The following is a 23,737-nucleotide window of genomic DNA, read 5'->3' on the forward strand; positions in this document are numbered from 1 at the left end:
TTATCGAAATTCTACTGTATTGCCTTTTTTCAACGCTGATATTCTGTCAGTTGATGAAATACAAATTTACTCACACCTATTCAACTTGAAAAGAGGTGATGATAATCAAACGGCTAAAAAAGGGCCACGAAAATTAGATTGTCAAAGGGCCCCGACATGGTTTATCCGTATATTATTATTATTATCCCTTTATTCTGACTTTTATGTCTTTCAAAATACTAAACCCTGAGTTTTGAAGAGAACTAAAAGTATTTACATGTAGCGAAATAATTATAGCTTCTTCAAAGTTTCAAACCATTTCGAATTGTGTTATTATCATTGCCCTACTTTTAATGATAATATATTAATTATTACGATAACATTATAAATGATTGATAGGTATCGAATATTTATGATGCGTGAATTATTCACAAGTAGATATACGTCTTTAGAAATTGAATACCTATCTGTACTGTATAATCTTATAAAAAAAAAACTGCAAAATATTTTAAGATGATTTTTAAAGGCAAGGCTACACACATAATAGGTAAGATTCGGTAGGCATGTCCACAATATTATAAACCAAAATTATGAATTATATTTTATCAATTAAAAATATTTTTGATTGCAAACCTAAAACTCAATAAGATCTTCTTTAACTACGGAATCTTAAAAATGTTGTATTTAAATTTAATTAATTTTGTAAGATAATCCGTGATACAAAAAATTTTATCTATAAATCTCATTTGTATTTTAAGTTCAAAGTAACGGCCCACAGAGTAAAGTTTTGACGATGAGAATGTGAATTCAATTCAAATCAAGCCATCAAAAAATGATTGGTCAAATCAGCGTATATTCAAAGAGGGATAAACGGGGATATCGATGTAATCGCCTTCAAAAACTAAGGAATATATTTGCTATTATTATGAATAATTATTGCCCATAAAATATTTAAAACCTGGTTAATTGACGATTAGATTAGTATTTTTTGAATTATCTGCAGATAGAACCTTTTTATTTTTTCGATATATAGAAACGCTTATATATCGAAAACGGTGAGATAAGGTAAAAAATATCAAGAATCAAAAAGTGTTTAGAATTGTTCAGAATAAAAAGTCTATAGGTAGTTGTCACCTCAAGATTTTGACCAGAACCATAAAATAATAATTATTTGCGAATTTTCGAAAAAAATTTTTACTTTAATTATTTATCGAAAACAGGAGATTTTGTTGAAAATTGTCACGAATAAAAAAATACTTAGAATCGTTCGAATAATCTAATGGCTTTTAAGTTAAATTTTTGACCAGAACCAGAAAATAATCTTTATTTTCCTCAATAACGAGTTTTTGGAGAAAATCCGCATTTTTTTCAAATACTTATATCTTGAAAACAGAAAAGTTAGGTAAAAAATGTGAAGAATCAAAAAATGCTGGGAATTATCCATAATATAAAATGAAGTAGGAAACCTACTTCTGTCCCACCCTATGGGCGTTAATCGAAGAAACACAAGTTCGCATGAATATGATTTTCTTAAGTACACTCAGGCAAACATTTTTCATGGGCTTTTATTAAGGTTATTTTTAATTTATCTAAATAAATTTATTTATCAAATTAAGATTATTTTTAATTTATCTAAAAATATGTAAATTAATCTAAACTCATACTTGTTCACAAACTATTTCCACGCATACATAAACTATTAAGCAAGTATGTATGTTAAATTTTTATTCGCAAATGTTGTTATTCTCGGAAGCTTAATTAGCTGTTACCAGAAATTTTTACCCATAGCGCATAACTGGGATTTATGTAAAATGTTGTGTGCAATATTTAATTTTTCTTAAGAATGACCTTTTCATTTACGTGTGCAAGGTTTCTTTCAAGTGGGATAAAAGGTATCGGTTAATTTTTATCTCCAGACCCACAATATCAAATCTAGAAAACAATTTGAGAAAAATCATAGACATAGACGGAAGCATATGTTTCTCGTTATAGGTGGAGGTGTGTTTACCATGCACTTCTTTCTTGACGGACTTCAACAATCTCTTACGCTTTATCAACCAACAATCTAAAAAAAATTACCGAACTTTTGCATGTTAAGAGTTAGAATTTCGAGATATCTAGTAATATGGTTCATGTTTACAAAATATTATGGGCTTTGGAAAAAAAATCGACTTAGAGCTACATTCGTCTATTGGTAATTACTAATACAACGATCAAATGTTATATAATTAATTAATTAAAAAAAAAACTCCAAACACGACCTTCATGTGCACTTTATTTTTATTTTTTTTATTTTATTCGTAAATAATAAACATATATATGAATACATAAAGATATAAAATTTCAATGAACATACATGCATGAAAAATTTAAAAATTAATATGTTTTTTCTTCCAATTTTCTAAATGTATTTTGTAAGCGAGCAGCAAAATTTATATTTATTATAAATCAACATGAAGCAAAATTGATTTAATTTTTAGCGTTATAGAAGTAGCGTTATAGAAGAGGTGCATAAGGTAAGAATGTATACGGTATATTAGTTTAAAGTTCGTTCAAACCAAAGTGGCACCGAGCAAGAGAGAGTGTATGATGTATATGTATGTGCACTCATATCTATACCCTCTCTTGTTCGGTGCCACTTTGATTTGAACGAACTATACTTAACACGTTAATCCATTTAAAATACTAAATACTTAATAAATTTGCAAAAGTGGAATATGTTTGAGTAAATAGAAATATCTTTTAATAAAAGTGCAGTATGCTAAGTATATTTTTTGGTGTTGTAGAAAGGGAAATTTAAAAATAGAGTAATCCGTATCTTAATGGGAAGTATAGTATTACTTTCTATGATATGATATCTGTTTACAAAATTTCGACAACTTTTTTGACAAATCGTCAAAGCAATACAATTTTCGTCATAGTACAAACAAATTTGTAGGAAAGGAAACCACAAAGACTAAAAAAGGGAGGGGGAGACAAATTTGTATGAAAGATCAATACAAGGGGGTATCAATGTGATTAACGAAGTTTAAAAAAAACGGCCCTATTTATAGATTTTGACCACTGTGCATTTTTTCTTAAATCCGCCTCTGAAAATATCCCAATAAATGTGTTTTTAAAGAACCATTAATGTCATAATTATTAGGAAAAATATAAGATAATAAAATTAACAGTTTAGTTAAGTAAATATTACGCCCTTTTTAATTCTTTGGAAAATTATCGCATTCCATAAAAGATTTGAGAATTTTATCATTATTTGGATCAGCTCCACCAGTCACCGCTTGTTTTACTGATCCAACGTTACAATTGTCTCAATTACATTCTCGTTCAGTTCAAGAATAAACAATTCTATTCGATCATTAAAATTAAATTAGGACCTAAATGATATACCAATAATTACATTAATTATTATAAATTCAGTGGCGGATTTAGACTTAAACCCCCGAGGCCTAGACCTAGGACACCAATATTTCAGACGAAAAATTTATATTTTTACAAAAATAAAAGTATTGATTCTAATTAAACCACCATTGTAAAACCTAAATGAAAATAGTACCTATTATTCCAAGATTGTGAAAATTCTAAATATCATAGTTTATAACAGAATATTTTTATTAGGTACTTCTAAAATAATTTATTATAGGTATAACAAGTTATTTGTGTAACTAATAATTATTATATTAATTAATATTATAGCAGCAGAATAAAACATTGATTGAATTGTGCTGTTTGTTAATGAATTGCATATTATAAGTGAATTGTTATCAATCAATAAAAGGCGCGGTGAATTCCATTCGAAACCATTTTTAAATCAATAAAAAAACTTCTTTGAAATCCTAATTATTTTATCAATTTATGTGTATGTTCCAGCAATTGAGTTGATTTTATTAACATAAGCTTGTTTTGCGGCATCTTTATTAATACCCTTTTTACCAGACCATGCATCCCATTTCTTTTTAGATTCAGCATCATTAGGTTTTGCTGCAAATAAGAAAAAATTTAAATTATTATAGCTGGTTATATATATATATTTTTCATAATTCTAAGTACAACTGTTGAGACATAACCGGGAAATTAATTAATTAATATAAAAATATAAATATTAAATTATATTTATTAATTATAACTATTGTAATGAATTAATAAAGAGCGAAACGTGTGTTATTACAGGTGTAAAAATAATTAAATATACGTTCTTGAAACATATACCTAGCATTGTATTATAACAAAAAAAATATTCTATGTTTACATTCTATATCCAGTGGCGTAGCGATCATAGGGTAAGTAGGGCAGGGCTCCAGGGCCTCAAAGCTCAGAGGCATCTTTTTTGTCTAAGCATTGAAAAGAAAAGAGCAGTCAGTTCCCGAAACTAGCAAACCTCGAGGCTCCTCACAATAATTTTTTTTTATGATGTTAAATAAAGATTAACAATAACAGAACTCCAAATTTAAGACTTTCAACATATGCTCCTAGCGTTTTTGATTAAGCATGTGCTATTTTTTACCTTTATTTCTGATGATAAAACATGTATGAAACAAGTTGCAGCACAACGGTATATTTATAATAACTCTAAACATTATCGAAAGATAAAGAATTTTCTAAACTCAAATTTGATTTGACAAATGGGTTATTGTAGAAACTATAATATCTTAATATCTACGCCCGTGAGAAAAGAAGTACTTTTCCTACTCTGTATGCATGGGAAAAATAGTTCATTATCGCCCTAGTGTGATAATGATTTCATTCTCACACTAGGACGGTAATGAATTCAGTTACTAACTAGTAACTTTGACAATTTTCGTGACAATAAGCCATGATAAATTTTAAAGAATCATGACATATTTTAAATAAAATTATCGTTCATTTTCACATTTTAGAGACGTAAATAAAGTTTTATAAGATAATATATACGTGTGATAACGCATTATTAACGTTCTTCTGCGATTGTCCAACTCGTGCTACGCACTTGTTGTGCAAATTTCGCAGGCATACGTTAATAATTCTGTTATCCCACTAGTATCGTAAATAAATATTTTGAATTGATATTGATTTTAATTGCGATAGAAAACAACGCGGCATCAAAGTTTGATTTGAGTTGGAAATTATAGACGAATTTACAAAGTAAAATTTCTTTTTTTTTTCGTCTACTGATCTGTTTAATAAATATTTTATATAATCATGTGTATTGTGGTTCGGAACGCGGAAAGACGGGATGGGGCCTCCCTTTCTCTATGCACCGGGGTCCTTGTTCGTCTAGCTACGCCACTGTCTATATCTTTCTAGTCCGCAGGCTAACGGCAAAAAAACCTATTCATTACGTCACCGTTGAGATTTTTTATCTGTGTTCTTTATATGCTGTTTAACAACTATTTACTATCTTACGTAAAAAATTCAAATTGCGCTCCTTTTGAAATTGATGAATTTCCGCTTTTTTGTTATTATAATAGAAATATTATCGAATAATAAACAGAAAAAGTATTTTGTCTAACATCCAATAAAACGTTTGGTATTTAGAAAATTGCAATTTCAATCAAAGTGTCGGTCAAAAGACATCCCGTTTTAGTGAATATTGAAAAAAAAAAAACAAAACAAAACAAAACAAAAAACAAATACCCGTCAACTAAGAGCCTGGGTGCGGCCCATTCAAAAAATTTCCGCGATGTAAAAGAGAACGCCCCACTATCAAGATTTTTCTTATATTTGTTTATTTATTTATTATTTTTATAAAGACTTATCATACTTTGACAAATAACATATCAATTAATAAATAATAGATACAGTTAGCAGATTACATACAGTGTGTCGTATGTAAGATGAACACACCCTCATATTTGCGTTATTTATACGAATATCGATTTGAAATTTTGCAGAGTGATAGGTTACATTTTTTAGATACTTAACTGAAATCAGTACTTTAAATTGAGCCTACTACAAATTGACAAATATTAGAAAGAGTTAAAAACTGAAAAAAAATATTAGAAAAAGTTGCTTAGAATATTTTTTATACCCATATACCGACCGATTTCCTAGACAAAATTCGCATTTTTTATTTTTTCATTATTTTGGTCCACACTCATAATTATTACAAGTTTATTGAAATATTTGAATACATGACACTGTTAAATTATCAATTTGTTCAGTTTTTACATTCCATAGCACACTAGTTATAGAATTAAAATTAAACTTTTATAACTATAGTATGTTGTGGAATATAAAAGCTGGACAAATTGATAATTTAATATTGTTATGTATTCAAATATTTCAATAAACTTGTAATAATATTGAGTAAAGACCAAAATAAAGAAAAAATTAAAAATGCAAATTTTGTCATGAAAATCAGTAAATGGCTATAAAAAATATTTTATCAGTAAATGACTATGAAAAATATTCGAAACAACTTTTTCTAATATTTTTCGATATCTTTAACCATTTTTTGTATGTTTTCTTACTTAAATTCTTAATATACAATTTTATTTCGAGTATCGTGGCATTTATTTCAATAACTAAACATAAAACAGTTTTTAGAGAAGGGGCTAAGCTATCTGAGGTAATTACATTTTGCATGTAATTATTATCAAAATCATACCATTATGAATTTATTGGCTCTGTATGTCATGAATTATTGTGCTATTAAACATTGATTGTTCATATTTTTTAATTAAAAATGAATTTTTTAAAGTGGCAAGTGATTAGTAAACAATATTATTCATAGCTTATGTAAATTATTGACATTGGCTTATCAATCTGTATTTCCAAAATTGATAATTATTGATAAATTAGTTATAAAAATCTATCAAAACATAGTTATTTTTACCTTTTTCCATTAGGTGTGGTTAAGGTAATTAAATATATATTTACAATTAATTTTAAAAATAATCCTTATCCATATCCAAGTGAAAAATAATGAAAGGTTCAAAAGATTAAAAAAATCGTGTGATAATTTGTACTGCGTGTACAAGCTATCGCATACATTAAATTAAATTTTTTTACTTTATAAGAATGCATATAGCACATTAATTATTAATAGGGGGAGAGCCAGTGACCAATTTTAGGTGGTCATTTCAAAAATCACGAAACTTTTCATAGCAAAACCTCAATGCCTACAGATACTGAAAAGCCACTTCTGGCAGCCCTGTGTGGCCGGGGTGGACTACCTTAAATTTTTAAGGAGGGTATGAACATTCGTAAACATTCGTAAATGTTCGTAAACGACTACTGAGATGTTGAATCGTATGCAACAATGCCTAATAAGTGCTCTTACTCTAACTCACAGGTTTCCATATGCATTGCTCGCACTCGCACGGGTACGTTTTTCGCTCTGGCAGACTGTTTGATGGAATTTCGTTCTGGCATTAAATATTAATTTATTTTATTTATTCTGTTAAAATTTCAAGACTGATGACATGACAAATTTGGATTTTTTTTAAATAAATATTTATAGCGTTCTGTCAACAATTAGGAGGGATGTAAAAGCTCTGGCAAAAATTTTTTGAAGTAAAAATACTGTCGAAAGTAACTTCCTAAAATTTTATGACTTATACTTTAACAAAAATAACTCTTATTTCTTACCCTCCTTAAAAATTTAGGGAAGTCCATCCCGGCCTCACAGGGTTGCAAGAAGTGGCTTTTCAGTATCTGTAGGTATTGAGGTTTTACTATGAAAAGTTTCGTGACTTTTGAAATGACCACCTGAAATTGGTCACTGGCTCTTGGTCTATAAGCTTCTATTAATTATTATTGAAATTGGTGTCCCGCAGGATTGTATTCTAGACCCACTTCTATTTCGTATAAACGTTCACAATAATTAATATCACACAATCTTGCTACAGACCCCGTATAGGACTGCTAATGTCTGAGATGATTAATATGTGCTATACTACTATTACTGATACAAAGAATGGATGTTAACTAATTTTATTAACTTTTCCGCATATCTTTTAATTAATTGCGAAAAAAGAGATGCATATAATATTAAAATGAGATAAATAATTATGAAATTAATAACGTACGTTTGTTAACATCTCCTTCATTAGCTTGTTTATATAATGCATACAATTCCAACAGATCAGCTTCTGGCGGACGTTTAGTGAAGTCTCGAAGTTGTTGACATGCTTTCTTAAATTTCTACAAACAAACAATTCATGATATTGAGTACACTAAAACAAAACGCTTATTTAATAATAAAAGTAATAAATTGAATAAATAAAAATAAAACATAAAGATGAAAAATAAATGGCAGAGTATGAGATGCGTAAACTAGCCGAATTCTCTTTTAATATCTATTAGGAAGAGTCGAGGTAGTTTAAAATTTGGAATTTTCGTAAAATCCAAATAAATATGATTTTTGGATATGATTTTAAGGGATTTAGGAAAAAATAGTCCAAAAGAAATTTCTGTAATAGTGTTTGATTGTTGAACGCATGGGCTAAAAACTTCACAACCCAACCAACAAACTAAACTCAACCAACTCGTAATTAAAATAATACTCCAGGTCTATAAAATTTGCGGTCTATTTTTTCCGATTATCATTTCTAAGTGTTATTTTCATTTTTGTAAAAAAAAATATTAAAAAGAATAATAGCCATTGTAATGGAGTGAAAAAAATTTTCTTTCAATAGCCTTTATTATATTAATAAATCCACATAGAATATTTTACTGATATAGTCTCTGGAGTATACTGACCAGTATATGTGGATTAATGACTTAATGCGAAATACATAGAAATGAAAAGTCCAACGGTACTGGCCAGTATACTGTCATTAATAAAAGAACACATGCATTATTTATTTAAATTTCAAGTATTATTTAAATTTTTTTTAAATTATAGTAATTATAATTAATATTATAAAATCTAAAAATAATACTGAATTATAATTACATCTTCTAAAGACATCCCGTTTTTATGTAAGTTATTCACTACCACAAGAATGTTTGCTGTAAGCCTGTAAACTGAATTCGTTTTAAGGAAATAATTTTCTGTGTTTTATATTTATACCAAAAACTTTAATATAACAAAGGGACATTAATAATAAATTTTTACTTTGAAACTCTCAAAGTTCTTAAAACTTCATAAAAATTATTGTACAATGTGATATTTAATCTATCAATCAATCAAAAGAGAAATGCATAAAAGACAAGTGAAATGCATAAAACGGTAAACTTCAATATTTGAATTTGTTTTAGAAACTCCTATATCAATCTCTACAGTGGCGTGGATGAAAATTTCTTTTTTTTTTTTTTTTTTGGAAAGGTCATTGTTAATTTTTTATGAGCATTTTTTATTAGGTATTTATAGTTAATTTTTTTTACTTTTTAGTATGTTTTGTTGCCTACTAGACTTTTAATAATTTACTTGAACAAATAACACATAAATATGGTTCATTTTTCAATCAAAAGGCAAGTTTAGGGGGATATCTCTTGAAATCGATCCTGGATATCGCCCTTTGAAGGCGAGAATCTCCTATTACTGGTAATTATAAAAAAAGAGTATACGAGTTTCAACGCCTCATAATTCGCCTTCATAAATTTTTTTAATTCTGTAACAAGAGCCTGGTTTTGATCTATGGATTGTGAACACAGCACGCTTCTATTGCGCCACTTTGCTCTGTGTAATAATATCGCAATAACATGTACTGATCCTGTTGTATTATTTACAGAACTTAAATACCCATATGGCATTCTTCCCTTTTAATACGCGACCTTCTTCTTTATCTTTTATTATTTGAAACCAACTTATTTAGGAATTACTTTGACGATTTATGAAGATAGTTGCACTACGAACTTTATACGAATCAGCTTGTATAAATTTTTAATTGATATTGATCAAAGTGTTATTTTGAAGAGCAGTTCTATACTTCAATTAAAATTGATTTTAAAAAAAAATTTACAATGTTTAAAATTTTTTATCTGAACTATCATCATTATCAATTAGGGTCAATCCGATGGGGGCCTTGCTCTTCTCCATAATTTTTATCCAAGTGATGCGAATTGCGATACGGTCCTTAAACTTTGATACGCCAGCCTGTCACTAGCATTATTCTCACATCACCCAGCATTTGATCCATTCATCGGAGCATGATTCAAATCAAATATCGACAAACTCGTCCTTAGTATATTTATCGATCTCAGTATCTAAAGTAGAGTAGAAACGAAACTTCAAAGTAAACGATAAATAAAATATAATTTTTGATCCAAAATGAATTTAAACCACAAAGGCATAAATATCAAAAATTTAAATATTACGTACCCAACAAGAGTACGGCAATTTTCGAGTATTGAAACCTAAACTCGCTCTTGAAACATATCTAAGAACACTCTCCATTAAATTACCATATTCCTTAAAGCCTTTTCCAAACTGAGTGAATTTTGAAGATCATCGCCAATTTTTTAGTTTTTTCGGGTACGGAACCTTAAACTCGCATTTGAAACATAGCTAAGAACACACTTCATTAAATTACCTTTCATAAAAAACAAAAAAATTGAAAATCAGTTCATTCGTTTAGGCGCTACGATGCCACAGACAGACAGACAGACATACACACACGCACACGCACATAGCGGTCCAACTTATACCACCCCTTTTTTTAGTTCGTGGTTTAATTAAAAATCAAAGTCAAAATGTGATTTATCTCTTTTTATAAAAGTCTACGTAATATAATGCACCTGTACATTCAATCACATGATAATCGAGTAGAGAGAGCAAAAGTCACTTCAAATGTTCATATTATAATTGACGTATTCAAGTAGGTAATATTTTTAACAAGTATTCTCACAAAAAATTACTATTTTGGATCTATATAATGAAAAATAAAATATTTAGATCCGTAGATAAAAAATAAGAACAATTTTAAATTTCACTGGGGTCATAGACCCAGTATAAAGGTAAGTATACTGATTTTTAAAATAATAACATGTCTTATGAAAAGTAATTATTACTTATAGTTAAACCACAAGTACATAATGTTTCTAATGTAAAAAAAAAGTATTGTACTGATCATAAAAGATCTGTTGGAACCATTGGCGTAACTAAATAAATCGTCTAATATAAAGCTTATATAATAATTTTAAGATGATGCAAACCTTGCAACTGAATATCTAGAGAAAACACATACAATTTATCTTTTCATGTATTTAGTTACCAATTGCAATACTGCCTAATGTGTCTATGACGATTAATTGGTCCTTTGCTCCAGCACAAACAAAAAAAGTAAATAATTACACTAGTATCGACAATATCCCGACCATTATACATGGTGTCCATGGGGTCCTGGAAAAGTTTGGAAACTCCTGGAGACCTCCCAAAGTAATCTCGAATTTGACCTTGAACATAATCTTAAATCTACAGTGCCCAAAAAAGCGATTTTTCAAATGAAAGCCCTTTTTTTATTGCGGATTTGGAAAGAACAGAACATTTTACGTCCAAAAATGACCTCTTTAACTCTAAGGCAAGAGGGGCAATCCTGAGAATCCTTTTACCCCCTATCCCTACGAGATCTTCAGGGGGATTCCAAACTTTTGAGACACCCTGTATAACTCACCGTCCACCACTGAATGAAAGATTAACCATTTCTGCGTAGATAGAAAATTAAACAGTTAAATCTTAAACTTAGAATTTATTATTTCACACTAATGTATAAGTATAATGTTGCTAAAATACAATTTTCAAGGCTATTTGAAAATAATAAATATTGCAAAATATAAAAAAATAAAATAATGATTCTAAAAAAATATGTTTACTAATTACACGGTCAATAAATGCGTATGCGTCGAATGATACACAGATTTTCTTTTTGTAAAGATATTAGAATTTTATTTAAATATAAACAATTTCTATTGGGAATCGAAACAGATATCTGTACAAACAATAGTCTGTATGGTGTGAACCCACCATTATTATACTCCAGTCCATGGCAGGTAGCTGTCAATTAATTTATGTAGAAATATCGTGTCGAGTTTTACAGAGTTTTCAATTATTAGAATATATATTGTTAAAACCAAAGAATCTTAATTGCTGTAGTTTTTGTACATTCATAAGAAAAATTGATTTTTATTTTGGATTAATAATTAATCTTTACTTTAAAATTAATTAACAAAAGTTCAACAAATATATTATTTATATTAAATGCATTAAATATTTTATTCGCTGACTTTAGTATAAGATGTTACACGTTAATTATGGCTATTATTATTTATTATTAGATTCTGAATAAATTTGCAAATGTCGGACAGACACACCGTATTGTTGAATGAGGGACCAAAGTATGCAAGTGTCTTAGAGTTGATCATCTTGCTATTAAAATTATAAAAAAGCATCAATTTATGTTGAAACATAAAAGCCACTACTATTTCTCGATTGCAGTTTTCATTTGATTACATTTCAACACTCTGCTTGTGAGAGGACATAAGAAAAATTTTTCGATTGAATATTTGGAGAATATATTGTATCTAAACCATTGATTTAATGCAAAAATGCTGTTTGTCTTAAATAAACATTCTAAGATTTCTTGTATCTATCATCGTCTTAGAGATTCAGTTTTGGAATTCCAAACTTCTGCTTCTACTAAGCTTAGATTTTGAGGTAAAATAATAGAGCTTTTCTTCTGCTCATACAATAGGTATATTCTATTTCTATTAGCAGTCAATCGAAGATGAGCGTTCACAACATGCGTACCTACATATATCTACTTTCTAAAAAACAAATATCATAAAATAGCAATGGACTTCCCTTCTTCTATGTCTGGGACTTTTATGCCTACATCACTAGTCATGTCTACATCTTAGCTATAAATAAACTAAATAAAATTTATGGGATTTGAAAAATTCGACAAATATTTTTTTCATTATGGCCATATTTCAACTATGTAGGTAGATACTTTTTATGGTTAAGTAGAAAAAAAGCAATTTACTGAATAACCATATAATAAACTTTATAATCAACATTGTTGATAACAAATAACAAATGAAATTTCTTGAATTCTTGGTATATTAAATATTGTATTTAAAATATTTTTACTTAGTTAAGGTCCATCTACACACTCCAATTCGGGACTAATATTTTGTTAAGTAGACAAACTTAAGAGCAATGCATATATACTTATACGTTCCCATACATCCGACAAAGTGATGGTCCAACATCTCAGTACTCTTCAGGCATTTCTAAACAAAATAGAAATAAAAGGAAAACTATCGTTAACGTTCGTGCACTGAAATGTGTAAATGGATCTTTATATTTGCAAAAATAACCTTCGTGCTGTTATCATACACATAACTAATATTCATACATTATCAGCAATGTGTAATTATGTTATTCCTCCATTATTACCTTTCGCCATATTGTTACGTTCAGTGGCGGATTTAGAGATTTGCCGCCCGTAGGCTATTCAATTTTTGCCGCCTCTAAATTTTGATATCTTAGTTCACAATCATATCAATTATCTATCAATAAAATTGCAACTTTATGATTTGTGCTCCATTATCCTCATTACATCAACTTTTACCGTATGGTTAGTATCATCGAAAACTATGGTACCGTGTTAGATCCTTGATTATTTTTACAGCAAAGAATTATCAAAAAACAATATTTTATGCAAAAAATATCTCAAACATGTACCAATTTTAAAGTAAGTTAAGGTATGTGTTAAAACTATACAATACTTACGTAATAGGAATAAAGCTTACACAAAAAATCTAGATTTGGCGAACGTTGATAAATATTTATTATTACACTTACAGTTACAAAACAACACAATAAATATATCCTTTCTTAATTATTTGTTAGTATTATAATTCAAGTCAAATTATAAAAGCATTACAATACTGTTTTGCGACACTTTGAATTCGCAAAATCATTTATTATATCGTCGTACGAAATCTTGTTTATTAGCTCTGACTCTATGCACAAGAGAGCTAAAGCGTTTAGCTTTTCTTGACTTAAAGTCGATCGGAGGTCGACTCTTGCCTATAAATCTAAATCCGATGTTTTCTCACATTAAACCGTGTCTAACAAATACGATGTACATGTATATTATTTAAAAAAGCAACTTATCAAAAAGAAAAATAATCGCTGAGCTCATAAAAATTATTTGTATTTTCTAAAAAAAAGTTGGCTTTGTGAAAAAGTTAACAAATGTAAACATTCAATTTAAATAATTCGTGTACGACATAAGCCCTTAAGGCATGATCATTTGGATTTTCCAAACTTTTTCTTACTACAAATAAAATAATTAACTGATAAAATGTATCCATTTTCTAATCCACAAATTGTCTAACTTCATATTTAGTAGAGGCAATTTTTTATTGTCATGTTGCAATCGTTCAAATATCAGTTATTCGATTGACTTAAACAAAAAGACTATACTTATTCTGAATCTCTATAAGATATCGAACTAGTTTTTTGTTTAATAAAAATTAGTCAGTATTTTTTACGCATAAAGAAATAACTTTCTGGAATAGAATTTGACAATTTGCAAACTTGCTGCAGCAATCATGATTAGACCATCGATATTTGTATCAAGATTGAATTGTGTAAGGAGATCTCATAATTATTAGGTACACGGAAAAAAAAAAAAATTATAGTAATTATCAGTGAAGAAAATATGTAAAAATAACTAAATTTCGACTATAATATGGAATCGCTATTGCGATATTCTAAAAATTCATGATCATTACATTATAATCAAAAGCGTTTAGCAATTGTTTATGCAGAGATTTTGAGATATTTATTATTTAGCACTGTATATAGGACTATATTTCGGTTTTTGTTGAATATTTTAATTCCTCTATAATTTTTGAAATTCGTATTTTGTGTGTGTATTATAATTTTTTCTAAATTTTGTCAATCGAAATAAAAAATTTATGAACTAAATTTGCCGCCCCTTAAAATTTGCCGCCCTAGGCTCCAGCCTACTCAGCCTGCTGGTAAATCCGCAACTGGTTACGTTTTACGAACACTACACAATTCTCAACAAATACACAATATTATTACCTTAATCCTATATTTTCATCTTATGTGCTATTTGCTGTAATTTGTACACCACGTGGCATAAAATATATTCTCTTGTTGTTAACACACCTGTTTCAAGGTATTTGCGAGAGAGAGATAATTAATTAAAGTATCAAAAAAGGCCAACCCAATTTAGCTTGACTTATCCAAATTCGATTGAGTTGATTTTTTTAGAATCGATATATTTTGAGTTATGTTGCTGTTGGGTCAGCCGTTTTTTTATGTGGAACAATGATGTATTTCATGAAGGACGCTTACTTTTCGTGGAACACACAATTATACTAAAGCGTTCACTTCATCAATAGACACGTTATGCAAAGAAAAAAATATCTATAATACGAATATTTTTGTTGATTTTAAATAAATGGTTCAGGAGATGTATGCATAGGGAAAATCAGTCCGAAATGACACGTCCAGATTTTAATACCGGTCTTAATACATATATTCATATCTGCCGTTTTGCTCCAAGAATTGATTTCATAATCCTTAATCGTAATCAAGGTGAGATACAAACTTCTAAAATTGAAATAACTAAGGAAAAGGATAAGGATTGCAATAAATTTCGTCTATTTATTTTCAAGAAACTCATTTTGTAAAAACTTTGGTATAACGTATATTTTCCTTCTGAATGAAGGTAAGTAAACGAAATTTTAGGCAAAATGGTAGTAAAATTGTGCCTATATTTCGCGAAGCAGCTATGTCGAAAAAGCCAATTTTTCGAGATTTATATCTGCTTTTCATTGAGGTTAAGAGATCGAGTCTTCGCGCAAAACGGCAGATAGGAAAATATCTTTCGACTGGTATTAATTATACCGACGCAATATCATCTTAGATATATTTATACTTACAACTTACTTTTTTAAAGTAATGGATTTTCATGTTAATTTCGATGTAATAGAAAAAAAAATTAAAATTCTGTTACATTGTTTATTATTCAACATAAATTGAAATGCTTGATCAAATGATAAGCAATTATATTAATTTTATCTCTCATAACAAGCCCGTAATTAATAGTCATCGATGTGTAACATTGCCCCTACAAATAAAAACTCCCTCCCACCTAGTTATTATACATAAGCAGCAATCTTCTGACTCCATTGACTTATACAAAAACAGTGTGTCATTCAGTTGGTTAGAAACTGTAGTGTTGCCAGTTAATACGTTAGTCTTTTGTCGGTATGTAAAAAATAATAAAAAAAACCTGTTTATTTGTACATTTGTTAAAAAGAAAAAATTATTAATTTGTTTGAATTTTTTATATTTTGTGTTATAGATTTAACCGTACTTATATACCCATTAACCAAAATGTCTCTCGATGAAGTAAGTTAACTTTTTATAATTATTATTCTATTTTTAAAAAGTTTTATCAATAACAATTGAAAACGGTTGGAAATAATCGCTGTTTTTTTTTTTAAATATTTAACAAAATTTACTTGACTAATGTTTAGTTTACTCGCCAAACATGGCAATTAATAGAATAGCCTTGAACTGTAGTAATAAAATGATTTAACAAAAATTGAAATAAAAACAAACCAAACAAGTTTTTTTTTTATAAAGTAGTTCAGCTATTTTCTACAAATTTAGAAACGTTATAAACGCGGCCAATAAAATTAAGAAATACCTACTAAAACGTTGTTATATCTAAAAATATTCAATTTTTAGTGATGTAGGTACTAAAAAAAATTCACTGAAGGAGGTATTTTCAGTTTGTATAAAACGCGTTTATTAATAAATGGCTTATATTTTATTCAAGTTAAATTTCTTTGCATAATGTAGAATATTTTAAATTGTAAGTAATTATTGATCGTATCATGTAAATGTAGAATAATTTAAATTGCAAGTAATTATTGATCGTATCACAATAATACTTATATAATTAATTATAGCCATAAACAAAGTGTCAAAGTACATAAACATACATAAACAGACTAATAAAAATAAAAAAAAAAAAGCATTTAATAAAATTTTAATTTACTTATTTTATCATTCACAGAGATTCAACAAAGCCGCTGAAGATGTTAAAAAATTGAAAAGTACCCCATCAAATGATGAATTACTCGAACTCTATGCTCTTTTCAAACAAGGTTCCGTTGGGGATGTTAACACAGGTTCGTATTTACATCAATGACTAAGAGGTGGTATTAGATTTCATTCATCAATTTTTTCGTTTATGCCGCCGAGAATACTAAAAGATAAGTTAAAGCTAGTATGATTGGCGGGAAAATAAAGTTAGTCCAAAGGTTTTATAATTGCTTGTATTAAGTTGAAGAAACAAAATATTTGACAAGGGGGATCACGTAACGAATCAAGAAATTTCCAGCCAATAATATTAATTTTTACGCATCTTTCAATATTCTCGGAGACATAAACAAGAAAATCAACGAATGAAAAAGCACTATCTCCCACTCTTTTTATTACTTTTTAACTAATATTAATTTACTTTTATTTGTTAATATAGCAAGGCCAGGAATGTTAGACCTTAAAGGTAAAGCTAAATGGGATGCCTGGAATGGTAAAAAGGGTACATCACAAGATGCAGCCAAAGAAGCCTATATTAAAAAAGTTGAGGAATTAATTGCAAAATATGGTTTATAAGACTGTTAATATTAGTTAATATGGTTGTTTTCCTAATATAATAATAATTTTATACTGGGTTTTATTTTTTACTGTAAAATAAATTTATTCATAAAGTACTTACTATTGTTTTAAATTCAAATACTTCATGTAAACAAATGGTTGTTAATATTTACTAAAAGGTCATTTTGAATGTCATCGGCAATTACAAATATTTAAATTAACACGTACTGCACTGAGTAAGTGCAGGAACTAATCTTGAACCGTGATCTCTAATTTCATACACAAAATGCATGATTGTATAATAATCATAATACAATTTCGTATTATGACTCCCCACTTTATACACTTATTTATTTGTAACAACGAACTTAATTATAACAACTAACACAGTTAATTAATTTAATATTCTGTAACGGAATTTGGATATCAATGTTTGAACTATTTATAATTTATTAATAAATTGAATAACTCCTAACACTGAAAATAACATTATATAATTATAATGGCAAATAGCATGTTTATGTATAATAACTAAAAGGGTTTATGCCCGGGGCTAAAGAGATTTAAGACTTGACTGATTTTACAAGAACGTGAAGTAATTTTTTAGCTCTAAACGTGCTTTTATTTGACCCAGATTTTTGTTTATTATCATGATTTTCGGATGCATGATTTCGGATTAATTTTGCAATTTTATAAACAACTGCGGCAACCATGTTATAATTTGAATATGTCACCAACACGAATACACTTTTCAAAGCATTTTTATATTAAGTTTTCCATTCGTTTTGCGATCCCCTTCTTATATAAAATTTTTGTTATTTATCAAATCTGCTTTTGAAAACAAAATTAATGATTACATTAAAAATACACAACATCTAATTATAAAATTAATAGCAAAATATTAGGTACTCTTTATTATCAAAATTCAAAATATCTCAGAAAATTTCTAATTGAATGAGAAAATACATGATTGTTCAAAAAGATGTTACCAATTATATATAGAACTTAAATGTTAAACTGAAGACAGTCAAATACATATTAAGAATAAATTACCACTTATATGTATTTTATATTAAATGTTATTTTATTTTTTTTGGTTTAAAACATTTAAATTAAACATTAAAATCTTCTTTTTGGCGCATATACTTACCGTACCGAATAAAATTCAAATTTAGTGATAAAAATTTTTATGATTATAAATCACATTTTAGACCGGATTAATTTTAGTTAAATGTCATCAATAAATTTAGAAAACCTGTTTTGCAGATTCTCTTTATCCGTTAATGTACTTTCACAACAAGCAATATTAGGATTTTTATTCTCTTTTTAATGAATTTGGTAAAACTCTTGTTATTAATGATCCAAACATTCTAATAAAGGTGGTAAAACACAAATCATTTATATATATTTAACACAAAAATGATAAAGACAAAACCGTGATGGGTAGCATGATGGCATGCATTTTGATACAGACACTATAAGTTCTATTGCTTCTCATCTGGTTTGTGGTATTATTCGCTACGATGAAGTGCACAACAGAGTCAGAGGTGCGATTTACCTGTCATATAATTAAAATCATTCAGTTATATTAATATCTACAAGAAAATAACGATTTATGATTTCAACAGGTTGAAGGTATAAAAAATAAATAAGTGAAAATGTGGTTCAATATTCTGGTAAAAGAATTGACATGTATAAGAGGTCCAACAGATGATCATTTGGCATACATTATTTTTTATGTGTAATATTCAAATTTTTGTTTTGTATAACAATAAATTATTCTGTTTTTAAAACTTTGAAATTAATTCATTTATAAAAAACGACACATAAAGATCATCCTTTTTGGTTTTGATATAGGGTACCGTATTGATCACCTTTCAGATTGTTCGTTCAAATAGAAAATTTGTAACAAAAGAGGGGAAATATTTTCATCCTTGTATTTCGGAAAAGGAACAGAAAATCAAAAAACGCGAAAAAACGTATCGTCTCATTTTTCGGGAGGAATGAAAATATTAGTTTTTTTTTACACGAGGACGTTTTCATGGTCAAACAGGGGTCAACTTTGTTCTTTTAAATGGACCACATATTTTTTGTAATATGTATTCTTTACCTCAAAAAAACAACTTGCATGAATTTTTTTTCCTATACCTCAATTTTTGGCACCTGATTTCACATACTTCCCAATTTAATCTTTCCTACACTAGCTTTAAAAACCCATTAAATAAGGAATCGAAAATTGAGAGCTAAGAAAAATTTTTTTTCTGCAAAAAACAAGAAAAATATGTACTTTAAATATTTCATTTAATAGGAAAAAAAATGTTGATCCCTGTTTAGTTATGAAGACGTCCTGCCGTATAAAAAATTAAATACTGTATTTTCGTATGTACGTATTAAAAAACAAAAATACTTAAGTACAACATGTTCGAGGTGGGATATTATTGCTTAATAATTATAAATTTTATCAACTGGTCATGGTATCGGATAAATTCCCTGCTGCATTTTTTGAGACCGATAGCTTAAATATGACTTTATGCTCATTTGAAAACGTAGAACTTCAAAAAATCGTAGTGAGATAATTTGGTGGACACGCGAAAAGGAAGCCACTCGCAAAGTTTCAAGTATGTATTAACAAAAAGGGTACTGTCCCGCGATCTATAAATAATATTTATCAGTTGTAGGTGACTTTAAAATTCATCAATTATATGTTGATAAATCGTTATGATTACAACATTATAATTTATTATTATGAGTACACATTGTAAAATCGTTCAAGGTAATCGTACTAGGTAATCAGTTATGTACTAAATATTATTTGAACACAAATATATTTTATATTTTTTTTATTTACATAAAAGACATTATTGTAATATAAGTATGTATATTATTTTTACTTTGGAAAAAGTTCTTTATCAATAATATAAGGCCTTATTCTCCTACAAGGAGTTACATTTTCTTTAAAATTACAATAGATAATCTACGATCTAGGATCTTTCTTTCTTGAGGGTCTATAAACACCTAACGATTGATGTGTTAATTTTATTATTCGATTTTTAGTGTCTGTGACATCGTTTGTTATAATTATTAAATTGTTATTTTGTGACAATTGTTAATAATTTGATTAATGACTAGTAAAATTCGATGACAGACAAATATAAAATATACAGGGTTTTTCATTTTAAACGAATCACTCTTCACCTTTATATATACATATCAATATGATGTTTTGCTCTCCAAAATGAATCCCTACAAAAATCCCTAAATGATATGTGTGTTATCAGATTTCTCTCAAACTAAAAGAACTCTACGTTCATTGAAATTCCACACATAAATTAAATACAGATATATAAAAATCAGCATAGAGGTTTTGTAGGACCAACCGGAAGAGGGAGGAGATTAATCTAACAAATTTTCGGCTTTGCCCGCTATATAGGATATTATACTTAGGGAATACTATATAATATTTTTGACTAAACTATTTAAATTAAAATGTATTTATAATTTACTGTCGTAGTAAACATGATCGAACGTTTGTCGTATGTTAACTTGTTCCCACCGGGTGTTCACGACACCTTTGTAATTTTATTTATTATAGAAGCTGTGTGGCGTTTACTCCAATTTTTTCTACTAGATTATGTGTATGTTGTAATAACTCTTTATGTAAATATTCGAAAATATTACAAGATTACCGATTTGCTACAAAGTCTATTAAAACTCAATTGCATATCAACCCTGTTACCTGTATATTATGATTTTAAGACCATTTTTAGTAAAATTACTTTGATAAGTTCATAGACCCTAGTTAAATATTTAGCACACTTGCTTTTATTCAATATTATATAATAAATCGATGTTTATAAAATACATAAATGATTTTTTCCATGCAATAACAAAAATATTTTTCTTCTACAAAAATAATTAAAATAATATCATTATACATAATATTTATTTACATTAATTGAGCTTTTTAATAAAATTTAAATTTCGAATAGAATATAATGGAAGCCGCGAAGCGTTTAACATAAATTTTCAAGCAAAGTGATTTTTGTTTAACGCATGCTTAAAAAATAATCAAACCGTTATATATTCCTTTATTATAGAAAAGCACGGTGATTTCAAAATGAAAAAAGACTTTAGTTAGTTCCACGATTTAAATTTTTGATGTTTTATTGTCCAATCAATTGACCATTTTACTGTCACAATGACATCAGCTTGCTTCTAAATAAAGGAACGTAAGTTATATAAAATAAATTTACGCCATACCCATTTTAAAAACGAATTATTAATTTTTGTTTAATTTTCTTTTTTAATTAAATTAATTGCTCCACTCATCATAAAATATCAAGCAATTTAAAATGTTTTAAAATTTGTAAATAAAATTTTTTTGAAAATAATTTAAGTTAGAATGATTGATATTACTGAACATGAATGTTCCTTTAATGAAGGTATGAAATTTATCCCTAATTACGATTGTATATTGATTGTACCCTCGGTGACGAAAAAAGTACATCAGGGTCAGTTAAGTTCTTTCGACATGAAAAAATCATACCGGGAAAGATTGGTGAATTATTATCCAATATATCGTCTCTACTCTAGAGTAGAATTTTTGGTAAAAGTTAACTTTAGACCATCAGAAAAAATCAACTCGTATGTCGACCCTTTGCTAAAACATTTCAAGTTCCAGTAGTCATAAAATAAACTTTTTGTTAAAATAGCACATTATTTTCTGTTTAAAATTTATTTGCGTGTATTCTAAATTAATAGAAAACTTAATTCGAGTTTTTCAATTTAAAAAAAGTTCAACAAGAAATTAGTAATTTTGTGCGTAAAAACAATTTTTTTATAAATAAATTTTCCATTCATTCTTATTTATTTCCCTTTCTTACATCTAAGGAAATCAATCACCACATTAACAGCATTAATATATGTCAGCCAAAATTATAAATAACTAGCTTCTTCCCATGGTTTCGTTCACATTCCTAGTTCCTGATAAATTACAACATAGAATATATATAAAGTTATGTCAGCACCTACAGCAGCTTAACATATTTTTACCGAAAAGTTCTTTAACAGTATTAAAAAACCTGAATATAAGTAGCTTTTAATGTTAACGATTTTTCCCCTGCAAAAATTAATTTAATGTTCATATTATCGTAAACATCTGTGCTACTGCAAAACCCGCCCGTGAGTAATATATTATCGTCTAATACGCTACTATCGAGTTTTAGCAATAAAAAAGATGATATTGTTTGTAATCTTTTATGTAATTTTTAAAGAAATAATTTAATGGAAAACGGTGATCCTATTGAATTAAATGTTACCATTTTCCATCTAAAAAATTTCAAGATTCTTTGTTTCTTTATCTTTTGTTTTATTTTTGGTTTTTTGGTTATCGGACGGACAGTTTAATACTGAAACATATTCCATTCAGAATGTGCAATTCCATTAATTTTACTTACGATTATTTCAACTATTTATTAAAATATTTGTTATGTAACGACTCTACAACAAGTCAACAAATCGCTACCATTTATGGTATACAAATAACACATATACATGTAATTATGTACAATATAATCAGTATTTTTATGATTTATTCATTAAAAAACTCAAACATTACTAACATAGCCGACAAATTTTTAAAAACGGATCTATCCAAATCAAATATCTAGATTTTTATAACTATGCAAACAAAATGGATTAATAATACAAATTGTTGAATTAGGCGCGTGTGGGCAGTTTAAAAATAATTTTTGCATATAAACCATTTCATATAAAATTGCACCATTGTTGTAATACCAACTACAGTGATAATTTAAACATTTGTTTAATATTTTAGTTGTTTTACCAGCAAATAAGATACCGCAAAGTTGGATAATCGATATGAAATCAGCTAGATATTAGCAAAACAAATAAGTTTTTGGACTTAACATAACATACAGAGATAAAAAAAAGATAAATTTTGTTTAATATGAAAAATTCGTACCAAATAAAGTAGGTATGCTTCATCACTGCCAAGAAGATTTGGGAATGTGACAAAATCACGAGTGATACAGCTAGTTATTGAATACTCAGTTACTTTATAAATATTTTATTTTTGGTAAAAGTAAACATTTTCGAAAATATCTAATTTAAAAAAGGGTTTTAGGCGTAATAACTAATCAATTCTCCTGAATTAAATAA

General features: G+C 27.9%; 2 protein-coding genes across 2 annotated transcripts; one reads left to right on the forward strand and one right to left on the reverse strand.

Annotated features, from left to right (window-relative positions):
* Positions 1-2,579: 2,579 nt before the first annotated feature.
* Positions 2,580-8,933, reverse strand: LOC123295514 (putative acyl-CoA-binding protein). The gene is made up of 3 exons (XM_044876893.1): positions 8,858-8,933; positions 7,989-8,103; positions 2,580-3,960 (listed from the first exon to the last, which is right to left on the reverse strand). The coding sequence occupies exons 1-3, from the start codon at positions 8,870-8,872 to the stop codon at positions 3,833-3,835; spliced, it is 258 nt and encodes an 85-aa protein (XP_044732828.1). The 5' UTR covers positions 8,873-8,933; the 3' UTR covers positions 2,580-3,832.
* A 7,075-nt stretch (positions 8,934-16,008) lies between these two features.
* On the forward strand, positions 16,009-17,629 carry LOC123295114 (putative acyl-CoA-binding protein). Its single transcript, XM_044876337.1, has 4 exons — positions 16,009-16,156; positions 16,254-16,300; positions 16,974-17,088; positions 17,439-17,629. The coding sequence occupies exons 2-4, from the start codon at positions 16,286-16,288 to the stop codon at positions 17,573-17,575; spliced, it is 267 nt and encodes an 88-aa protein (XP_044732272.1). The 5' UTR covers positions 16,009-16,156; positions 16,254-16,285; the 3' UTR covers positions 17,576-17,629.
* Positions 17,630-23,737: the final 6,108 nt, after the last annotated feature.

Source organism: Chrysoperla carnea, chromosome 3, assembly GCF_905475395.1.
Source record: "Chrysoperla carnea chromosome 3, inChrCarn1.1, whole genome shotgun sequence".
Classification (NCBI taxonomy): Eukaryota; Metazoa; Arthropoda; class Insecta; order Neuroptera; family Chrysopidae; genus Chrysoperla; species Chrysoperla carnea.